General features: G+C 36.5%; 1 protein-coding gene across 1 annotated transcript; it reads left to right on the top strand.

The window, feature by feature from the left end:
• The first annotated feature begins 3,104 nt into the window (after window positions 1-3,104).
• phyhd1 (phytanoyl-CoA dioxygenase domain containing 1) lies at window positions 3,105-23,321 on the top strand. The gene is made up of 11 exons (XM_056446508.1): window positions 3,105-3,211; window positions 4,851-5,009; window positions 10,365-10,440; window positions 10,517-10,564; window positions 10,704-10,759; window positions 12,695-12,757; window positions 12,846-12,867; window positions 13,049-13,177; window positions 13,689-13,805; window positions 21,028-21,154; window positions 23,069-23,321. The coding sequence occupies exons 1-11, from the start codon at window positions 3,179-3,181 to the stop codon at window positions 23,112-23,114; spliced, it is 876 nt and encodes a 291-aa protein (XP_056302483.1). The 5' UTR covers window positions 3,105-3,178; the 3' UTR covers window positions 23,115-23,321.
• The last annotated feature ends 1,852 nt before the right edge of the window (window positions 23,322-25,173 follow it).

The raw sequence follows: 25,173 nt of genomic DNA, 5'->3' as shown, positions 1-25,173 counted from the left end.
AACTGCGCAGACGACTCGTGCCATCAAAAACAAGCAACACCACAAACCTTTCATCATTTAAAACAATGGCACCCTTCCAAATATGAAGATGCTAAGAAATTACAGACCCAAACAAGTGTTGGTAAACGTGGACCATTCACAAGCATCAGTGCAACTACCCAGCAGTCTCATGTCATCATTTTTGAAAGCTGTGCCTTATTCAGTAGTATATGCTTTAGCGCCAAAACAATCCATTAAGCTGTTTTCACAGTTTCAATTTAATTAATCAAGTGGTTTGAATTAGCTGGACAGTCTTTATAAAATATTTCCAGCACTAAAAGTATTCTTGGATTATCTCAGAAGAACGAACTCGGTCTGAAGTATTAGAGAACTCAAACTCGTTGTGTGAATGGAGACGCTCCATGCATGTCTCGATGTGATGCGCCATTTATAAAATAAGAGTCTGCATAGGCCTAATTATGCCAGTCTGTCAGATAAAATTGGTTAAAACACCCGTGGATATAACCGAGATCTGCGCATAATAGTGTTTTATGCATCCCGCAATATGGATAGGGCAAGGTAAACTGCACACGCTTGATTATGTAATGCATAAAGTCATGCATGCGTCTCACAGCGCAGTGTAACTGAACCCTTAAATGTCCATGCTTAATCAGTCATTGATAAGGTCTATCAATTAAAGGGTTATCGACAATCAATCGATCATCAAGTAATCGTTAGCATCCCTAAATAAAATATATTAAAGGATATTTTACCCTAAATTCACCATACTCACCATTAAAAGGAGAGTTCATCCAGAACTGAAAATTTTGTCACCATTAAGTCACCTTTTTGTTGTTCCAAACGTGTTTTAAATTTTATATTGTTTATATTGTGATAATTATCGATTTCGAATGAAATAAAAAAAAATGATAGTGATAATTTTTTTTGCCATATCACCCAGCCAGTGTAAGTAGCATAAAAATATTTATTTATATATTAAGATTTATTTTTATAGTATTTTGATGTTGTCATGTCCACATGGTGGCATATATGAATTGTTGTATATATATATATATATATATATATATATATATATATATATATATATATATATATATATATATATATATATATATATATATATATATATATATATATGTGTGTGTGTGTGTGTGTGTGTGTGTGTGTGTATGTATATACAGTATATATATATATATATATATATATATATATATATATATATATATATATATATATATATATATACACACTATTGATTGAAAACTAATCTTTTGTATCAAAGATTTCATGCTTAACCTGTCAGTCACCTAAATGTATTTGCTGTCTTTTTGGAATTGCAATGCCCTGAACTTGCTAGGTGTACTATGGCTTTAAGAGTTTTAACTGAGATTGAAACTACAAATGAACAAATGTTTTTCCAATGTTACTGCAATGTTATTTGATTAAACAACCCCCATAATACATTGTACTGTATTTATCTTGCACATGTATGAATGCAGATGAAGCATGATCATTTATCAATGTGAATATTGAATGTACTATATATATTGTTGTGGTAGCAATACTACAGTATCAATATATCATGCAAAAATTCGGTTGCAATAAAAAAAAATTTCAAACAGATGTTAATGTTCAAGAATCTTCTTTTTTTTAAATAATTGTAATATATTTGTGTGAAAAATTAGGAAGGGGTATGATTTATTGCAGGCCAAAGATTTACAAAATATTAGTATACTTCTAAAGGACTGCTTGACAATGCTAGCTTAATTCCAGTTTCAGTATTTCTTTATTTCAGTAATTTGAACAGAAACTAGCAACTAAATGAATCTTAACAATACCTTGCTGGTAGACCAGCTTAATGAGACCTTGCTAGTTGACCAGCATGACCAGCAATACCAAGCTGGTAGACCAGCATCACCAGCAAACTGAAGCTGGTCTACCAGCATGACCAGCAATACCAAGCTGGTAGACCAGCATGACCAGCAAGCCCAAGCTGGTCTACCAGCATGACCAGCAAGCCCAAGCTGGTCTACCAGCATGACCAGCAATACCAAGCTGGTAGACCAGCATCACCAGCAAACTGAAGCTGGTCTACCAGCATGACCAGCAAGCCCAAGCTGGTCTACCAGCATGACCAGCAATACCAAGCTGGTTGACCAGCAAGACCAAGCTGGTCTACCAGCATGACCAGCAATACCAAGCTGGTAGACCAGCATGACCAGCAAGACCAAGCTGGTCTACCAGCATGACCAGCAATACCAAGCTGGTAGATCAGCATGACCAGCAAGACCAAGCTGGTCTACCAGCATCACCAGCAAACTGAAGCTGGTCAACCAGCAAAACCAAGCTGGTCTACCAGCATCACCAGCAAGACCAAGCTGGTAGACCAGCTAAACCAGCATTGACCAGCATAGACCAGCATGAAAATCATGCTGGTCTATGCTGGTTTTTTCAGCAGGGTAGATGCTTGTAATTATACATAATTTTTATAATTACTACAGGAAGTACATGTGACGTGTATTCAGTAAACCTTAAAATAAAGTGTAACCCTTAATATTTATAATATTATATATAATATTATTATATAATATATAAAACGCGCTTTTTAGTGTGCCGCTTAGCTTATCTTATTAGCACATTGCTAGCATGAATTTGGATGTTTCTAAATCTGATACTATTCTGAAGTTAACAATTTATCCACAATTTGACAGTTAACAACTAATAAACGAATCATGTTTCTTAATCACGAATGTTTGTTAGTAAATTGATTTAATAATTGCCATAAAATGGCTGGTTTTAGCGCATTTAGCGGCTAATAAATACTTTTTACACAGTAAATTTCTTTCTCGTTTTTTTAAATGTGGATACGTTAAATATCCATTTGTGCACGTAATAGTCTGCGAATAAATTGATTTCCATCCTCCAGGACGGAGTTTCACCGGTTTACACTGAAAATGAGTTCACGGAGTCACATGTTTACCTTTTAAAGTTCACCAGTTATGAATGTACATCTGAGCTGGCTTCATTGCAGTGAAAGAGTTACTGTTCAAAATCCAATTATTGCTTCACCATGGTTACACTTTAATCGTATTTGACCTGGTGCAACCACGTGGTTATTTGTAGAGAGAGAGAGAGATTTGAGACAGTCAGCCTTCATTTCAGCCCAGTCTTCATCAACATGGATGTTTTGACTGATCAAGACGTGCAAAAGGTAAGATTCTACCTCGAAATGGCAACTACATCTCATAAATACTCTATATTTGGTTATTTATATGTGCACGATATATTCATCAACGATTGTAAACACATTTAGAATTGCACGATTATCTTGCTATTAGATGACAGTTTCGCGTCTTTAAAGTAAATGTGTTAGATTTGTGTACATTCAGAACCACACACTATTAAAAACGCGAAAGCACGTGCGAGATCACTTTTATTTAAGTGTTATGTAATTCCCTACAAAACTGGACATGCAGGAAGAAAGGAATGTGGCGTGAAGGGGGCGTAAAAGGGGCGGAGCATGCTTAAATCAGTGATGTAGTCGGCGCTATACGCACGTATACTCAGTATGCCTACTTTTTTCCACTAGCTGACTTCTGAGGATCAATAATTGCGTGTACACTCGGTATACTCGCTTGTTTTGCTGATTAGGCTTCCCTAATTTACGCGTATTCGCACCCCCTTTAATGTATACCAAATGTTTTTTAACTCTCATCTTAATTTGTTTTTCGAAGTCAACTGAATGATGTCTCGCTGAAATGTTCAGGTAAAATTATAATACAGCATGGGCGGGTTGGGTGGGTAATAGCACACCACCTTTTTTAGGACTACACCACTGGCTTAAATATGGTAGTACATGGTACAAAAAGTGGCTATTTTATTACAACTATAAAATAGTATTATATTAGTTCAATTTCAGGAATATGTTTTTGTCGCTGATATCTTGAAAAGCAAACTATGTTGATGATTTGGCTATTATAAATGTTGATATTTGTGTCATTTCTGAATGTTTAAACTGGGGTCTAGGGACCCACAAAAGAGAACAATGGGGTCCTTCTAATTGGTGAACAAAAATCTCAAAGGTTAAATAAAAGAAAGATTGAGTGAAAGAAAAATAACTAAAAATGAGTGGGAAAAAACATTATAGTATAATATTCATTCATTTTCCTTCGGCTAAGTCCCTTTATTTATCAAGGGTTGTCACAGCAGATTCTATTCCGGCATGTTATATACTGTGGATGCCCTTCCAGCTGCAACCCAGTACTGGGAAACACCTATAAACTCTCATTCACACACTCATACACTACGGCCAATTTAGTTCATCCAGTTCACCTATAGCACATGTGTTTGAACTGTGGGGGAAGCCAACACAATCTCACGGCAATTCATAACTTTTTAATTTAGTGGCTAATTCGTATGAATTCGTACAATCTAATTCGTACATTTTCGTACGATTTGTTCATTCCCCAATGACGGTTGGGTTTAGGGGTGGGGTTAGGTGCCACGCCTCCTTTTTAAAATCGTACAACGACTGAACTCGTACGAATTCGCCACTAAACTGACTAAACGTAAAATACTTACGTTTTCTCGTGAGATCAGGCTGGGGAAACCCACACCAACACGGGGAGAACATGCAAACTCCACACAGAAATGCCAACTGACTCAGCCGGGGTGTGAACCAGCGACCTTCTTACTGTGAGGGCACAGTGCTAACCACTGAGTCACCCTGTTCATCAACATACTGAGAACATTTTTAAAAGCCGTTAAATGTTTTGCCGTCATGACTGTAAGAGCTGTTCTTCATCATATCTCTAACTTAGGAAAGCGCATGTGTGTGTATGTGGTTTTAGTTCCGGGATGAGGGTTATCTGGTGCTGGACGACCTTCTATCTCCAGAGGAGTGTGATGCTTTACGAGGACGCATGAGTGAGATAATTGAAAGCATGGACGTTCCTGAACACTGCAGGACACAGTTCTCCACCGACCATGACGAGCAGCTGAAGACGCAGGTAAACTCTGTCTCAATACCCACAATGCATCATCATCTTTACCATCATGCATTTGCAGTAGTGTCATTACGAATGTTCTTTTATGCCTTATTGTCCACATGCGTCCACATTTTGATGGGTGAAGATGCAGGTAAGACTGTATGTACTTACACTGTAATGCTTCTGGTGTAGTTTCTTTTGGATCTTAGCATTAAAGGCGAAGTGTGTAATTTCGCCACTAGAGGGCGTGTATTCACAACAAACAAAGGCAGAATTTGATGATGCTGTGACTGAGATTGTGTTCACACATACATGCAGGGCCGGAGTGGGACTCCTTTTCAGCCATGGAGTTTCAAGCCTTAAACCGGCCCACTTCAGTTTACGACTGACTCTATTCTACTCTATTCTAATTCAGTACTTCACAGTGAAGATTTATTTGAACAGTTAACACAATGTAATGTTTACCAGTATTCAATTCACCTTTATTTGTATAGCGCTTATACAATGTAGATTGTGTCAAAGCAGCTTCACATAAAAGGTCACAGTAAATAGGAACAGTGTAGTTCAGTTTGTAGTGTTTAAGTTCAGTTCAGTTTAGCTCAGTTCAGTGTGGTTTAATAATCACTACTGAGAGTCCAAATATTGAAGGGCAAATCCAACGATGCGCAGCTCTACAGATCCCGAACCATGCAAGCCAGTGGCGACAGCGGAGAGGGAAAAAAAACTTCACTAATGGCGGAAGTGAAGAAAAAAAACCTTGAGAGAAACCAGGCTCAGTTGGGCATGACCATTTTAATTTCTCCGCTGGCCAAACGTCTTGTGCAGAGCTGCAGTCTCAGTGGCGGAGGCTGGAAGCTGGCCTCAGCGAAGACTCGTCTGTTCCTGAGCGTCACAGGAATCAGTCTTATGTTCCACTCCTCCATGACCACCACAGTAGCTGCTCAGGATACGGCCTGGTCCAGGATATGGAAACCTTGGGATCATCTCGTCGTTGGTCTTGGATTGAATCAGTGACTCTGCATAGTCTGAGAGCCTCGGGAAGAGTATCCCCTGGTGGAAATGGAGAATAAACAGAATAATTAGCTTAGCTGCTGTTCATAGTGTATATAAACAAGATGCAGAACCTGTGTGGAAGCCCGCTAAGTGGTGCACTGAGTGTATGCTTTACTAAACAGATAGGTCTTCAATCTAGTCTTGAATTGGGAGAGTGTGTCTGAGCCTCGGACGTTATCAGGAAGGCTATTCCAGAGTTTAGGAATCAGAATCAATTTCCGTAAGAATTGGTGCCCATAAATATCCGAACATTGAAATGAAAAAATATCAAATAAATACAAATTTATATTAAGCTGTATGTGTAAAATAAAGATTAAAATTAAGTGTATTGAATTTTCTAATGATACTATCACCGTACGTTCACACCGAAAGCGGCGAGAGCATCAAAGTAGCCGGAAGTCACTCATTTTCAATGAGAGCCGGCGGCGAGGAGCAGCGTGGCGTGTCTTCGCCGGTGTGGGCGTCGAGGAGAGTTGAAATCAAGTCAACTTTATGGTAATGAGCTATGACGTGGTTCGGCGGAAAGCAATCAAAATGAAGAAGTCCACCGCTTGAGAGGAGTTCAGAGAACTCAGACCTGTGAACTTTGCTTCCGACCACAGTTACTCCCAAGGGTTTGATTATTACGGTCGCCGGATTTTCAATTATTTACAATGTTTTTTTACAGGAACATGCATTAAATAAGTTACTAGTGAGTTACTGATGTGCATTAATGTTATATATACAGTATTTATCTTTAAAAAAGCGGGAATCTCATGCGATAATACAAAACAGTATTGCTGCTTCAGGATATTTCAGACATATGGACACATATTGGATAATTAAGTGGAGCAAAGCCACACCACATGCATGATCTTCCATTGTTAAATGAATTTGATAAGAAGTGCGCAACATTTTCACGCTAGAAAGCATGTTTTATGCAGGAATGTAACTGATATGCTGCAACGGCCCCTTTAAATACGAGATCAATGAAGCGAATTTTGATGCTCTCGCCGCTGGAGCTGAAGGCAGACAGCGTTGTCGCCAGGGCGGCCAGAGCGGCCAGAGCGACCTTGGTGTGAACACACATTCATATATTTTTCAAGGATGCAGCTGCTTTATATCGTCAAGGGTCGCTAAATCTCCAACACTATTCTTTAAAACAGGGGTCACCAATCTTGGTCCAGGAGGGCCAGTGTCCCTGCAGGGTTTAGCTCCAACTTACCTCAACACAGCTGCCTTGGTGTTTTAAGTATAGATAGTAAGACCTTGATTAGCTTGTTCAGGTGTGTTTAATTAGGGTTGGAGCCAAAATCTGCAGGACACCGGCCCTCCAGGAACAAGTTTGGCGACCCCTGCTTTAAAACATCACAATGTCCTTTTCTGCAATATCTAAATATATATTCTGTGCAAAATTGTTTATAGATATCCAGTCCTTAAAGACAAATAAAGAATAAAGCAAGAATTGCACTGTTATCTGCCGGATATTTTAACCACAGTATTACTTTCTAATGATGGCTTCATCTTTCCCCCCCCACCCTTTTTAGCTTTCTAATCAAGTCGGATTTATTAATGTAGTCAATCATCTGATTTCATTAATTGTGTGAGGATATTTTTCATTGAGCAGGTGTTTTTCATCTGCGCTCGCTGCCTGTAATGTTAACTGACATTATGCTAGCTCTCTATCCTCGGCCCGTTCTTAATTTTGATTCTGTAAAATGTCCAAGAAACACAGCGAAAATGGACCTCATTAAGTCTCAACCTTTATCACAGCTCATGACGGACATTTCTCAAAGAGGGAATAACAGAAATCTTACCTGAGACGGTGTGTGTGAGCTCGAGTGTCCAGCAGGGGCGCCGTTGTGATCGATGACTCTCGCTTGTTTATTAATGCCTGTGACAGCGGTGATGTAATTTTGACAGTGAAGTGTCGTTGTTTGGCTCGTACTCGTAATCAGGACTTCGTGTCCGTGGTGAAACTGTAATTCGTGTTTGTAAAGTGCACCCATCGTAAAATTATCAGTCATATACAAACAGACAAAGAAAATGTCCTATCTTTTCCTGTACGATTTTATAATTACGAATGCGTGAATTTTATTTACGCACGAAATATTTATGACTGATTTTATTCCATAGGTGTAATATTCATTAATATTAATAATTCAGATTCTCATATTTACTCATAGACAATCCTACCTGCCCATTCTAGTGTGTTGTGCCCATGACTGGTGTTTGGTTACGGGGCCTGGCTCATCGCTGTTAGCAGCAAACTGGACTAGAGGCTGCTGCTGAAGCGCTACAGTACAAGAAAACGTTCCGTGCATAAACAGTGGTTTGCAGACATCGTTGCTTTGCACTGCTCCCAACTAGCTTAACGTTAACTCACTGGCCATTTCATTGTTTTCATGCATTGTACTCTCGTTGCGCTTTTTATTATCAATGTTTCATCTCTCGCGTATCTCTTAAAGGGGTGGTCCACTACAATATCATATTTTCAACTTTAGTTGATGTGTAATGTACCTGTGTGAACATAAACAACATCTCTGAATGTAAGACGCTCAAAGTTCAATGCAAAGGGAGACCTTGGCTTTTACAGAGTTAGCTTAGCGAAGCCTACAGTGAACGAAGTTTGGGGACTACAAAAAAATACTTCTGGGTTAATGATGTCATAAACCCTTCAGGTTATGCACATACACCCAGCGCAGAGGAAGTGCGTGGCCAGAGGCACTGTAATGTTATAACAGAGATGCTTCCTGGTGATGTGGAGCTGGTCTGCGAATCACAGCACATTTTGTTAGTTGACCAATCAGAGCATCTTAAGGGTGGGTCTTCAGAGGAACTAGGAAATATGACAGTGGTTTTTATGTAAGCTGAGTCAGATATATGAAAAAATAATATGATTTTCTACAAATGAAGCATGAGCACACATTGCTTTGCATCTTATAAACACAACCAAGCCTTAAAAATACACTCTGGACTACCCCTTTAACAAATGATTTTGCTGATGGGCAAGGTGCCGCTGTTAGGGAGTCGAATGATAATTCTGTCATCATTAAACTGCAGGCTGTATTCTGCTCATGGGGCTGCGAGAAAATAAATAATAAGTATGGAGCTGCGGTAAAATAATGAAAAAAAGAGTGAGGCCATGGTCAAATAGGTAAATAAATAAATAAATGAAAAAAGTTTGACTGCTGAGAGTGCAGGCAGCTAGGGACACCAGCCCTCGTGGCCAAAAAAACAGACCGGCTCACCGGGAATATTCCCGGTCCTCCAGATTAGCCAGTCCGGGCCTGCATACATGCATACTTCTATAAATGTTTTTTCCTGCTTATGTTTTTTTTAAGAACTCTGTCCGACTGAAAAACGCAGTGTGATGCATGTTAAAGGTCCCGTGAAATTTAAATAAAGTTTTTAGATTAGTTTTAGTTTGTTTTAAGGATTGTTTAAGGAGATCTGTTAGCTACTGTGCTCCAAAATACTGACAAAATTTGCATTTAGAAATTATGATAACTGATATAAACATCCAAAGCTTGCAGTTTGTCAATCCCGCTTAAATGGATCATTAATTTCTTTTTAAGTCACCTGATATTCAGTTTCCCATCAAATCTTGACCAATCAGATGCGCTCTAGTATCTGACAAGCCCCACCTCTTCTCATTTGCTTTTCAGCTACTCTATGCCCCGGCCTCTCTTCATTTTTCAGTTGAGATTGAGTCAAACATCGAATAACAAATGCAAGTATCAAAGCACTTCACAAGACTTTTAAGGGCACAACAGGGGGAGACGGTGACACTTTTATGCTGGGTTCACACCAAGAAATTAAGTATTTTCATGAGTAAATTGGATAGATTGAGTCAATGCAAATTTAAGAACAGAGGTCGACTTCTGTCCTGCGGTGCGAATGATGCAGAATACACACTTCGTTTGTGGCGAACGTGTGGAAAATGCCTCATTTGTGTCTTCAACATTTGGTGTGAACCCAGCTGTGTTGGCCAATCAGAAAGGAGAAAACAGCACAAACGCTGCCGTCATGAGGTGAAAACTGGTTGTAGCGTCCACAAAACCACACTGTACCCAGAGTTTTGGAAAATCTTCACAAAAAATTTCAGTTAACAGTAGAATCTTATAAAAGGTATAATGAAAAATCTGATGGGTGTTTTGAGCTGAAACTTTACAGACACATTCTGGAGACACAACAGACTTGCATTAAATCTGAAAAAAGGGGTAACCTAGGTGCCCTTTAAATTACGTCAAACCTGCACATTTGAAGCCTCTTCGGGGAAGTTTGAAACATCCTGCTAGAAAGTAATGTGTAAAAAATAAATCATGTTTTGGGTTTGTCCAGGGAAACGCAGACTATTTCATCACCAGTGGAGATAAGATCCGTTTCTTCTTTGAGAAAGGAGTATTTGATGATAAAGGTTTGTGATTCAGTTGTTTTGTTTGTTGTGAAGAGATGAGGAAATCCATCCTAATAATAAACGCTTGTGTTTTCAGGAGAGTTCATCGTGCCGAGAGAACAATCCCTGAATAAAATCGGCCATGGTGGGTGTTTGAAGGCACAGATCATGAAAAAATGAACCAAATGTACATTGAGAGAAGCGAACTGTCGCTTTAAGAAATATTGAAGATATTCACATTTAAAACACTGTATCTCTAATATATTTGCATTTCTTCCCCACAGCTCTGCATGCTTATGAGCCGCTGTTTAAAAGAGTCACCCACTCACCCAAAGTCCAAGTATGTCAAACATTCATGGAAATGAATAGAAACTCTTATTTTGTAAAATCATTTGTTTTAGTCAAAGATTTTTGTCAAATTTTAGAGCCAGAAAGCTTCTTCCGGACAAACCAGCCATTTTTGTTATTTTTAATTGTTGTTATTTTTGATTACAATGAATAACAACTGGGTGGCACGGTGGCTCAGTGGTTAGCACTGTCGCCTCACAGCAAGAAGGACACTGGTTCGAGTCCCAGCTGGGTCAGTTGGCATTTCTGTATGGAGTTTGCATGTTCTCCCCGTGTTGGCGTGGGTTTCCTCCAGGTGCTCCGGTTTCCCCCACAGTACAAACACATGCGCTATAGGTGAATTGAATAAACTAAATTGGCCGCATGCTGTTTGTGTGTGAATGAGTGTATGGATGTTTCCCACTACTGGGTTGCAGCTGGAAGGGCATCTGCTGTGTAAAACATATGCTGGGTAAGTTGGCGGTTCATTCCGCTGTGGCGACCCCTGATGAATAAAGGAACTAAGCCGAAGGAAAATGAATGAATGAAAAAGAACTGAAATAATGACTATATATATATATATATATATATATGAGCAGTTCCATGGAAATTTTAACCTTGCCATGAAAAAAAATTACTTTTTTGCCAAAATATCGAAACCTTTTCTACGTTTTTTTTGTAAGCAAGTATTTTACAGTGCTTTAAAAATACAAAAAAGGTCTCTTTCAGTGTTTTCAAACAATTAGATTTGATTTACCAAAATCACACAAGTGCCAATTTCACATCCGTCACATCCAAAACAGAGAGACGTCACATCCATAACCAAGCTTTTTCCTCATAAATGTAAAATCAAATAATATCAATCATGTTTGTTCTACAGTGAGCCAACTCTTATCCTTTTGATTGGCATTATTTCTTTTGGGATGTGCAGTTTAATTCCCAGAATTTCCACAAAGTATGTTGTATTGACCTTATTCTACAATGCGGAAGTGCGCTCGTTTTTGCGATTGTTTTAGGACTTCCGATTCAGTTGCCTATGGGAGAAATGACTAGGAATAATAAACGGCAGAAAACGATCAAAACTACTCGCTCTACAAACAAGTGTTTGCATGACTATACATAAAAAGTAGAATAATATAATAAGAAAATATGAGTTTGCAACATCGAGCAGCAAAACGAGCGTCTTTAAATGAACGTCTAAAAATGAATGGAAGTGAATGAGACCGGAAGTCTCAAGCCAAAAAGATGGCTGTGTCCACTCGTACGCAGAGAATAAGGTGAATACTGTAAACTCATCCATAATGCATGTTTATTTTCGTCATTTAAAATATAAAAAATTTTTACAGATTGATATTTTTCTGCTCTCATAACTTTATGATTAGTTGTTTTGGAAAAAATAAACAATATAATTTCAATATAATCTTAATATATACTTTCTACATGAATTTATAATTTATGTTTTAAGATTTTACTGCAAATGTCACATTCATAACGCTGGAATTGCTCATATATACATATACATACATATATATACACACACACACACACATATGCAATATATAAATATGTATATATGCATGTATATGTGTGTGTATGTATGTGTATATATATATGTATATGTATATGTGTGTGTGTATATATATAGATATGTATATATGTGTGTGTATGTATGTGTATATATATATGTATATGTATATGTGTGTGTGTATATATATAGATATGTATATATGTGTGTGTATGTATGTTTATATATATATATATATATATATATATATATATATATATATATATATATTTAAAAATTAAAATTTACAGAAAATTAAAAAATCTGATCTTAAAAGGAAAAAAAACTAAATATATACTTTCTTATAATGCCATTTTTTTAAATATATTTTAGTTCGTCATAGTGCAAATTAAACGAGTAGGTTTGTATCTTTCTCTTCTGCAGAACATCTGTAAAAAGCTTGAGCTGATAAATCCAGTCATTCTGCAGAGTATGTACATCTTCAAGGTACAGCTTTCCACCCTGCAGACTTATAAATAATGCTTTGAACACTGATCATAGTTATAATATATCTCATGTCTGTTCGATCAAACAGCAACCCGGGATTGGTGGAGAAGGTAAGACCCTCCCACATCTTTAACCAATAGAAAATCAGTTTGAAAGCTGACCCCGTTTTCCATTTGTGTTTGATTCGATGTCATTTGTGTACCTCTTTGCATAAGGAAAACAATAATAATAATCAGAAAAATGCAAAAAAAGAAGAAGAAAAGAAAGCTGACCTCTGACCCTTGTCTCTAGTGACTCCTCACCAGGACGCCACTTTCCTGCACACGCAGCCTCTGGGGCGAGTCATGGGCGTCTGGGTGGCGCTGGAGGATGCCATGCTGGAGAACGGCTGTCTGTGGTTCATCCCCGGGTCACACAACGGTCAGATCACACACATGGAGCTAATCTTAAGCAGGTCGCACACCTGAAGCGCTGCTCGGCGCACCAGAAGCGCTGCCATACATTTCAGAATTCTAAACATAGGTTTCTATCAGGGTACACACACCGGCGCCGCAAGTCGGCAGCTGTCCGCGACGCCCAGCCACGACTCGGGACACTGTTCATTTCTCTGCTGCACCACAGAGCACCACCTGATTAGTTTCATGTTAAATATCATGCGAATGTCCGCGTCTGGTGTGTGATACTTCTAACTGTCATGTGCGCGCCGTGTTGCTGCGCCAAGCTTAAGTCTAAATGCATGGCACCAAAGCACTAAGGGCTTGTCCGAATCCCCTTTTGCTATAATAAGGATGGGAAAAACGGTCTGTGCACCAAGCGCATTGTCTACAAGGGTGGTCCTTATTCTCTTAATGCATTATGGGTGTGTTTTGCACATAATTAAACCAATCAGAGTCATGCATGTGCTTATGTGTGTGTTTTATTTCTGTGAAAGATGGTATAACCAGGCGAATGGTGCGGACGCCTAAAGGCACGTTTCCTCTGACTGATTTCATTGGCCGAGAGAAGGATTATGATGACAAGCTGTTTGTTCCTGCTCCTGTTAAAAAAGGTGAATTACTGGTATATCTCTGCACATCATAGTTAAGGGAAATGTCATCAGAAAATGTTAATAATAACAACGAAATACTTTCAGACGAAGTACAACTAATACCTACTTAAATGTATTTGGGTTTGTTTTTGATGCATGTTTAGATGCACTTAGTTTTCTGTTTGTTAGTGTATTTTTTCTACAGATGTGTTTTTGATTGTCCTTTTCTTTGTTTTCCTATTCTGATGTTATTTTCGAGGTTGTCAGCTTGTTTTAAATAGACAAATTATATATACGGAGAGGCAGTGGTAAGATTATTATTATTTTTGTATTGGTATCTTAATATAATATACATGTACCATATAAAAATACAAAATGCATACAGATTCTTCACAATTTAGAAAATTGCTAACAGATTTATAAAAAATTTAATTATTATAAAAACAATAACAAATGCTTACAGATAATACTAGAGAGCACAACAGGGTAGACATGTTCGTAGTTTAAGTGAAGAAATGAATATATCTCCCATATATCCTCTTCCTCATGATCACCATTCAGTTTGGCTAACATTTTCTCATATGACACATTCTCAATCATGAATTCCGTCCATAATTTAAGTACAGGGCATTTAATGTCTTTCCAAAACCTCAGTATTATACGTGCTGCTGTAGTTATACCAACAGTTATAAAGGAGAACTCATTATTCATAATATGTGGAACCTCAGTTTTATCACCTAAAAGGCATGTCCTGGGTGAGAGAGGAATATTAAATCACAGGCACCTACCTAAATGTTTTAACACGGATTCCCAAAAGGGTTGAATCTTTGTACGGTGCCATAAATCATGGAAGTTTGTGCCAATCTCTCACATTTCCAGCATTTATGATCATCCAAACCAGTGTTTCCCAACCCTGTTCCTGAAGGCACAACCTCTCCCTAATCAAACACACCTGAATCAACTTATAACATCAGAAGAGACTCCAACACCTGATGTTAATGGGTCAGATAAGGGAGACATCCAAAATATGTACTGTTGGTGTGCCTTCAGGAACAGGGTTGGGAAACACTGATCTAAACATCACATTCTAAAAAGTCAGAACTGGAGTGTAGTAATACCTATGAAGTATCTTATACTGTATAAAATTACTTCTTGCTTCTTTTATATATTTTCCATTATAGGAAAGAATTCTATTCCAGGTATCTTTATCAATATCATTACTAATATCTTTTTTGCCAATTCAGTCTTAACTCTTCAGTATTATTTTCAATCTTTGAACTAAATTTGTAAATCGTAGATACTTTTTGAAGCTGTTTTGGGAGTTTATTATGCCACCGGTACCTTTGGAACCGGTATGCACCGGATCGAATCAGCATATGAATTTCGGTGCCTAATTCTGGTGCCATTGGTGCTGCGACAAGACCGTAAAGCAGATCGCACACCAGAAGCGCCGCTCGGCGAAGCGACTGGTGTGTGACGCCCTTAAGAAGCATCAAGGGGTGCATCAAAGGCACACATAAGTACTCCTTGTGTCACACCATCTCTAAATATTTAATTCTAGACAGCTTTGAGGCATACGAATGCCAGGCTTTTGTTCTTGTAGAAGGCAAAGCACGCAGTACAGCGCATGCGGTGAGCGACTCCGTTCATCAACACGCATGATCGCGTTCATCTAATTTGCTTAAACTAAGCATTCTAAAGTATGGCTATATTTTACAAGCAAGGATTCTGACACACCAACATGCAGCAGATGCTTTACAAAACGTGTGTGTAAGGGGGGAAACATATTAAACTTATGAAATGTGAGGGCTTGTAACATCATCTGGAACTTTCAGTGAGTATGTTTACATGGACACCAATACTCTTATTTTAATACTCTGATCAAGAGTACCACGTAAACAGTGATTTTTGATTATCTTAAAGGCCCACAGACACAAACTGCACAGGAATCATTTGTAGGCTGGTGATGCAATGACGGTACTGGATCTATGTGCTATAACATGTAACTGGGAATCATGAATGTATCATTCAAAAAAGCAACTCATGTAAACGCCTGAATCATATTGTAGTCTCATTCAGATTTAGGCAAATCATTAGATCTCTGATGTCCATGTAAACCACCAGTGTCAATGCCAGTTCCTAGAGGGCTGCAGCTCTGCACAGTTTAGTTCCAACCCTAATTAAACACACCTGATCAAACTAAATGAGTCCTCCAATCTTGTTTGAAACCTACAGGTAAGTGTGTTAAAGCAGGGTTGGGACTAAACTGTGCAGAGCTGTGGCCCTCTAGGAACTGGCTTTGACACCTGTGATGTAAACGTAGTCGCAACCCCCCCACCCAGAAAAATGGTGTTGCCTGATTTTGCTGACAGCCTTTCCACAGGTTAGTAGTAAGCTAATGTAATGTGAATTACATAAAGCAAATCTTACATCCATGCTAACAAACAAATGATCAAAAGAAATATATTAATGCAATTCAAATATATAAAATATGAATTGATGTTTACTTTAAACTTATTATAAATATATATTTATATTGTTCAATTATAATGATTAAAATGTATATATTTTTTTGTCAAATAATTTTGTGGCTCAAAAGTATCGGTTCAGGCTCTGGTACCATTTTAAAAGGATCGATTCAGCACCGGTATCGAAATAATCCCAAACGATATAACCCTAATTCTGTGTCATGGGGACCTGTGCTTCAAAACAGTGTCTGATTTGTAAATATTTCCAAAAATTATTTTTTTGTGTCCTTATAATTTAAACTTCTTTTTCAAATGATCGTAAGACATGAGTTTACCATTGCTGAATAAATCATTTAAGGTATGCCTGCTACTTCTAAACCAACGTCCCCAAAACAGGGGCTTTTTTCCAATTTTGACAAAGTGGTTATTCCATATTGAAGAGTAGTATTGGGATAAGTGAGAGATTTGGCATTTCTTATGAGCAATTATCCAAACCTCTTTAGAATGAAGCAGTATTGGGTTGGACTGATTTTTTTTTAAGTTCCCATCTGTAACTTGTGAGAGAGTCTCTAATGGTCAGGAGGAGGAGGTGAGTTGTCTTTCTATTAATACTCACTCTAGATTTATAGACTATTTTGGGGGATGTAAACAAAAACAATGGTCCCAACGTATTTCCTGTTTTACATTTTTAATTTCTATAGCTTATGAGAATCCAAAAAGAGACACATATTGATGAGCAATGTTATGATAGCTGATTTAACGTTAATTGAATTGCCTGTTGTTACAGTTGTGAAATAGTTTGATAACGAGCAGGAAATGTTCATGGGCCAGTGACATGACCACATTGAAATAGTCTATGTCAAAATCCTTCCCCCCCAACCCCCCCCCCCTCCAATGCTTTGCGAGTTTTGTCATTTCAAATGCTATTTTATACATTTACATTTAGTCATTTAGCAGACGCTTTTATCCAAAGCGACTTACAAATGAGGATAAGGAAGCAATTTACACAACTAAAAGAGCAGCAGTGAACAAGTGCTATAGACAAGTTTCCGGTGTGTAAAAGTCTAAGAAGCAAAGTTAGCATTAGTAATGTTTTTTTTTTTGAGAGAGTACAGTTAGTGGTATAGCCAGAGAGGCAGTTACAGATTAGGAGGGAAAGTGGAGACTAAATAGTTTTTAGTCGTTACATGAAGACAGTAAGTGACTCTGCTGTTCTGATGTAGTTAGGGAGTTCATTCCACCAACTGGGCAGATTGAATGCGAGAGTTCGGGAAAGTGTTTTCTTCCCTCTTAGGGATGGAACCACGAGGCGATGTTCATTCACAGAACGCAAGTTTCTGGAGGGCACATAAATCTGCAGAAGTGAGAGCAGATAAGAAGGAGCAAAGCCAGAGGTCGCTTTGTAAGCAAACATCAGAGCTTTGAATTTGATGCAGCAGCAACTGGCAGCCAGTGCAAACGGGTGAGTAGCGGAGTGACATGTGCTCTTTTGGGTTCATCAAAGACCACTCATGCTGCTGCGTTCTGAAGCAGCTGAAGAGGTTTAATAGAGTTAGCTGGAAGCCCGGCTAGTAGAGAGTTGCAATAATCCAGTTTGGAAAGAACAAGAGCTTGTACAATGAGTTGAGCTGCATGTTCAGATAGGAAGGGTCGGACCATTCTGATGTTATAGAGTGCAAATCTGCAAGATCGAGCAGTTCTAGAAATGTGGTCAGAGAAGTTCAGTTGGTCATCAATCGTTACTCCAAGGCTTTTTACTATTTTGGATGCAAAATAAAAATAAAAAAAGTTCTATATTTGGTAATGCTACCCCCCCCCCCCCCCCCTTATCTCTAGGTAGAGGTGGTAAGATTTTTTGAATTTATTTTCTGCTCTACAATGTGGCATTTATTTGAGTTGTGAAATATTTCAGTTTTATTTTAGTATATTTTAAATGAGAATTTATTATTTTTACTGCAAAGCTGAACTTTCAGCATCATTACTCCAGTTTTTAATGTCACATGATCCTTCAGAAAGGACTCTGTTAGACCCCTTTCACAATGACTTCACTTCCCCTATCGGCAATGCAGTGTATTTTCAGTTCTGCTTTACCTTTGAACAGTGGTGTTGAGTAACAAAGTGCAAATACTCAAATTACTGTAATTGAGTAATCAAATGCTTCAGGAATTGTACGTAGTAGTTTTAACTATATGTACTTTTACTTTCCCTTGAGTACATTTTTAGTGCAGTATCAGTACTTTTACTCCACTACTTTCCCCTAAACTGCAGTCACTACTTTTTTTCCTGTCTATGGGGATTAGAAAAATCAGTCCTGTGATTCCCGTCCAATCAAATCACACATAGAAGTAAATTGCCTCATAATGAACTTCCTCAAGACATGGGCGAGTTATAATTGTAGCAAACTGTTAGGAAGCAAATAGTGTCCAAAAGAAGATGTCCAAAACATTCACACGCAATGACCCAGAGATTGTTTAGATGCATGTCACTGATGAGAAGATGGCGGATGTTTACTGTATGATGACCAAAATGGCCTTAAACACCCAGCAGGCATAAGACATCAACATGACGTCAAATTGAAGTTGTACCCCATTCGTGGGGATGTTACATTTAGTTTGGAAATGAAAATCACGTTGACATCAGAACTCAATCGCAGGCAGACATCAATGTCCAACGTCTAACCTAAAACCAACCAAATATCAACGTTCTAATGATGTTACAGCTTAACGGTTGGATTTTGGTTGCCATACCTGATGAATAAATGTCAGTATCTGACATCAATATGACGTTGGTTTAAGATGTTGGCTCAGCGTTGGATTTTAGTCACTTTCCAACACAACCTAAAATCAACCAAATATCAACGTTATTTGTTGTCGTTATTAGACATCAAGATAATGTTGTCCTTAGACGCTGGCTAGACATTGAATTTTGGTCACCTGATGTCACAATCTAAATCTAACCTAATATTAACGTGTTATGACATTGTTTAATAAATTTCTGACATATGACATATAACTAAATGTACTACAGAATGTTACGTTTACACACATCCACAAACTACATGTAAACACATCAGCTTTTTACAGCGTAATACTCACTACTCTTGAGTACTTTTAAAAGGGCTAGTTTTTACTCATATTTTGAATAATATTCACAACAGATACTTTTACTCTACCTGCACTATATTTTTAGGCAAGTAATGGTACTTTTACGTGAGTATGATTTTTCAGCACTCTTTCCACCACTGCCTTTGAATGAATGGGAGACTTCTCTGGATAACTGAAAATTTTAACATTGCACGATCTGATTTAAGACAATTAAAGTATTGGGCATGTGTCCAAATGTTTCTCTTACAATACTGAGCTGCTTTCTGAGTTTGAAAATGATTGTTTAAGTAATTAAGAATAGGAATAAGCTATTGCTTATCAAGAAATGTACATGTTTGCAACCTTTTCGCTTATTAATTTAGTTTATTTCCTCAGTAAAGGATTTATCTTTACTTTGAAGCTGCTATGAATATAAATGTATATTATTTGTTATATGAAAATGTTCCAGCATGAGCACAATTCTTTATTAAATCTTCTCATATTGCCTGGTAAGTATGTCATCTATAAGTGCAGTCAGTTTCATCATTTACTGATCCATTAATGGTTTGTTTAGTTTCTCCATTTGAAGGAATTAAGACATTTGGACAGTGTCCTGGGGGATTTTTTAATTTAATATCTGTACTACCTTTAATTAAAGTTACAAAAATAAGTTCATAATCTAATAATACTGAATTAAAATGCAGTCGTCTTAGAGTTAGAAAACAGCCGTAGTCAGCATCTAACCGTATCTGTGGTAAATATACAGCTGACTGGGTGAGTTCTCTATTGGGAATTCTGTGTAGGCGGAAGTAAAGATACACTGTGTGGAGTGAAACCGGACCCCGTGTGACGTCATATGAAAAGGGTCTATATGCTGAATTAATCCAAAACAATATATTATTATTATTATTATTTTTTATTATTATTATTATAATTTTTATTATTATTTTTATTATTTATTATTATTATATTATTATTATTATTATTATTTTTATTATTTTTATTATTATTATTATTATTATTTATTCTTATTATTATTATTATTATTATTATTTTATTATTATTATTTTTTTTTTATTATTATTATTTTTATTATTATTATTATTATTATTATTATTATTTTTATTATTATTATTATTATTATTTTTATTTTATTATTATTTTTATTATTTTATTATTATTTTTATTATTATTATTATTTTTATTATTATTATTTTATTATTATTATTATTATTTTATTATTATTATTTTTATTATTTTTTTTTATTATTATTATTATTTTTATTATTATTTTATTATTATTATTATTTTTTTTTATTATTATTATTTTATTATTATTATTTTTTTTATTATTATTATTAATATTATTATTATTATTATTATTATTATTATTATTATGCAATTGCTACTTCATATAAATGAGTGAACATTTCTTTTTTTCATGAATACATTCTTTAAAAGAATATTCATTTAAGATAGAATTTGTTGTAAGATTATAAATGCGTTTATTCCCACTTCTGATTCATTTAGTGTGACCAAAATTGACATTCTAGATTGCTATACTGAAAAAAAACATACAATATTGCCAAAGCTTAACATGCATGTGGAGAAGTATAGAAACAATCAAAAGATCAAAACAATAAAGAATAATCGTGCATAATTTTCATTAAAACATAATTGTTGTTCCTGTAGGTGGAGCAGTTCTGATTCACGGTGAAGTAGTCCACCGCAGTGCCGCAAACACCTCTGACGCCTCACGCCACGTTTACACCTTCCACATTATGGAGTCTGAAAACACCGTCTGGAGCCCTGAGAACTGGTAAGAACTATGCATGCTGGGTAATACAGACCATATGTTACAGGAAGTGATATACGCTCTTTCCATCCATGTATTCTTGTATATACTGTGTATATAGTGATGCATTAAAAGCTTCATTAATTTTCTCCATTGGAAATTTGAAATTTAACAGTAACTGAGAAGTCTTTAAAGACAGAACTGTTGTACGATCACAGGTTGTTAATTAATTGTATGTTTTTCTCACCAATTTGCATTAATCCAGCATTTTATTTTAACTGTTATTCAATAAAAGAATTTTTGCAGAAAAACTACATTACCCATGATGCTGTGCAGAAAATCCACCAATCAAAGCACGGAACGAGATGTTTAGCTCCGCCTACACTCATGAAATACCTCAGATTACATAAACAGAGTTTCTCTAATCTCACACAATACTTTATATATGTACACTGATCAAATTCTTGCTGCCTTACAATTTTTAGTTGATTCAAATGAACTATTCTAGTCATCTTAACTTACATTAGTCAAAACTGACATTAAATGTTGGATAACTTTAAAAAAAATGTATTTGAAGGTTGATTAACTTATAAAAATAGGTTAAAATAACAAAAACTATTTTCATTACTTCAAAATCTGCTGATCTACTGGGATTTTCACGCACAGCCATCTCTAAGGTTTATAGAGAATGGTCTGAAAAAGAGAAAATATCCAGTGAGCGGCAGTTCTGTGGGCACAAATGCCTTGGTGATGCCAGAGGTCAGAGGAGAATGGCCAGACTGGTTCCAGCTGATAGAAAGGCTACAGTAACTCAAATAACCACTCGTTACAACAGAGGTCTGCAGAAGAGCATCTCTGAACGCACAACGCGTCCAATCCAATCCAATCCAATCCAATCCAATATATTGGAGAAACGTTGCCTGGTCTGATGAGTCTTGATTTCTGCTGCGACGTTCGGTTGGTTGGGTCAGAATGTGGCATCAACAACATGAAAGCATGGATCCATCCTGTCTTGTGTCAACCGTTCAGGTTGCTGGTGGTGGTGTAATTGTGTGTGGGAAATTTTCTTGGCACACTTTGGGCCCATTAGTACAATAGTGCATCAAGTGAATGCCACAGCCTACCTGAGTACTGTTGCTGACCGTGTCCTTCCCTTTATGACCACAGTGTACCATCTTCTGATGGCTACTTCCAGCATAATGGCCATGTCATAAAGCGTGAATCATCTCAGATTGGTTCAAATGGCCTCCACAGTCACCAGAGCTCAATCCAATTGATGCTATCATGTCAATATGGAGCAAAATCTCTGAGGAATATTTCCAGTACCTTGCTGAATCTATACCTTGAAGGATTAAGGCAGTTCTGAAGGCAAAATGGGGTCCAACCCGTTACTAGTAAGGTGTACCTAATAAAGTGGCGTGTGTGTGTGTGTGTATATATATATATATATATATATATATATATATATATATATATATATATATATATATATATATATATATATATATATGTATATGTGTATGTATATGTGTATATATATATATATATATATATATATATATATATATATATATATATACACACACACACACAAACACACACTGTATATATGTTTTATATTTCTTTGACATGCATAATTTGATCAATGCTTCTTGGGGTTGTAGTTTTTCCCCTCAGGACTTCTCAGCTGACTTTCACATATTTAATGCTTTGCGTAAAACTTGGTATGGTTCATAGCTTATTATGGTTCTTTAACAAATACTGTTTAAAAATCCTTATTGAAAAAAAAGAGGGGAAAAATGCTTGGGGAGCTAAATATGCTGAAAACCATGAATAAACTCTGTTGCGTGGTAAGCAAAAATACTGGATGGAAACAGCAATAGTCAACTTGTTTGTAGTTTAATAGCCTGTTATAAAGTGAATCTGTTTTTCTCTCAGGCTGCAAGCAACAGATGAGCTGCCCTTTCCTTCCCTTTACACCTAAAACATACAAATATCAGCAAATGAGGCCTCAAATACACTTGGAAAGACAATAATGAGCCTTTTTAATGCCTGGACAACATCATCTATTGAAATATTTTTGTAAATGGACCACTCTTACCCTAAAATGTGAAACGTTTTTAATCATTCTGTATATTTTACACACATACCATAACAGTGTTAATAAAGGCTAGTTTTTATTAACCAAAGAGTCTTGTGTTATTTGATTTCAGACGACGAGATTTTAGTAAATGAGAGATTAGTTTTATTAGAAATTCAGTTTATTTCCGTCAACGCAACCAAATCAAAGGTACAAACGTTAGATAAGAATAATCTGGACTTCCAGACAAAGAAAATAAGTGAGAAAACAGCTCAAGTCAATACATATAAATCATATTTACAGACTGGAAAATATATAGTTTTCAGTCATAGTTAAAAAAAATGAACAAAGATATCAACAAAAACATGATATTTAACATTCAGCAATTCCAACAAAACAAAATTCACACAATAATTTTAAAAAAAGTCATATTTTTACAGCGTTTTCATGCTTGAATTTCAATGAATAAATAAAAATGTACAAAATAAAAGTCCAACAATCCCCATATCAAAATATAGAGCATAAAATAACAGATTTTCTTACAATTTCCAGGTAGTTTAAAAACAAGTTTACACTTAATAAAAGTGTCATGCGAATGTCCATTTAAATGCACTGCCAAATGAAACGCACTCGACACCAAAAACAACATAAAAGGCCTCAAATATTCAGATATCATGAATAAATCAAAGTATAAACGTACATAATTGTATTCAAAATGTCTGTTATACAGTCTTTAGCACAGCAGTAAAGACACTACAGCTGGATTGCATACAGTTCATGCCTTCTACAGAACAGACCCATGCAGACAAACCACTGATAGCATTCAGCTAGTCTGAATACAAAACACTTAAGGCGACAAGCTATGCTACCAGTCCTTCGTGTTGCATTGGACGGAAAGGCAGATGTCATATTTATATAGCGTCAAAATAATATTCAGGTGTTTCAGTCCTGGGTTATACAATAGAGAAGCAAAGGTGTTCTTCAGTGGCTCAGGTGATGCATAATATATGTGGTCAAGGACTGAAAGGACGTCATATTTCACTTTAAAATGGTGAATCTGAACACGTTTGATTGCTAAAGTAAATTAAAATAAAGCGTAGTTTTTAAGAACCATTCGTATTTTTGCATGTTGACATAATTAAGCACACTGATATCATGGAAAAAGAACAACCAACTTTGAAAATTAGAAATTAAAGTTAAAAATGGTTACGTACATTCAGTAGTAAACAGTAGTAGTGTCCACCGACATTTATACAAATGTGATATAGATGCGCCGAGTTATTAGAGCGCCTGTCCACCGAAGCGTTTTTGGCATTTCAATTGACAACCACAAAAATAAACAAAATAAATCTCTCAGCTCTGGTAAAAACCCTTTGGTGGACATGCGCTTTAACAGTTTTCATTTTGTCCAATAGGTGGCGATGTAAATAAATCGATGTCATGTGGTCAGTGTGAGATTTTAGGGATATTAAATTAGGTGTCAATAGTTGGATTTTTATTCTAATGTCAATCAAGGTTTTTTTAAGTGCAAATAGAAAAAAAAATCTTAAATGCGATATAGATGCGCCGAGTTATTAGAGCGCCTGTCCACCGAAGCGTTTTTGGCATTTCAATTGACAACCACAAAAATTTCTTTTTTTTTTAAATTAAATTGCTCAGCTCTGGACACAAACCCTTTGGTGGACATGCGCCTTAACAGTTTTCACTTTGACCAATAGGTGGCGATGTAAATAAATCGATGTGATGTGGTCAGTGTGAGATTATACAAATGTGATATAGATGCGGCGAGTTATTAGAGCACCTGTCCACCGAAGTGTTTTTGGCATTTCAATTGACAACCAAAAAATTAAATAAATAAATAAATCTCTCAGCTCTGGTAAAAAACCCTTTGGTGGACATGCGTCCTAACAGTTTTCACTTTGACCATTAGGTGGCGATGTATATAAATTGATGTGATGTGGTC

This window comes from Danio aesculapii, chromosome 21, assembly GCF_903798145.1.
Source record: "Danio aesculapii chromosome 21, fDanAes4.1, whole genome shotgun sequence".
NCBI lineage: Eukaryota > Metazoa > Chordata > Actinopteri > Cypriniformes > Danionidae > Danio > Danio aesculapii.
This window is presented reverse-complemented; position numbering and strand designations above follow the sequence as displayed.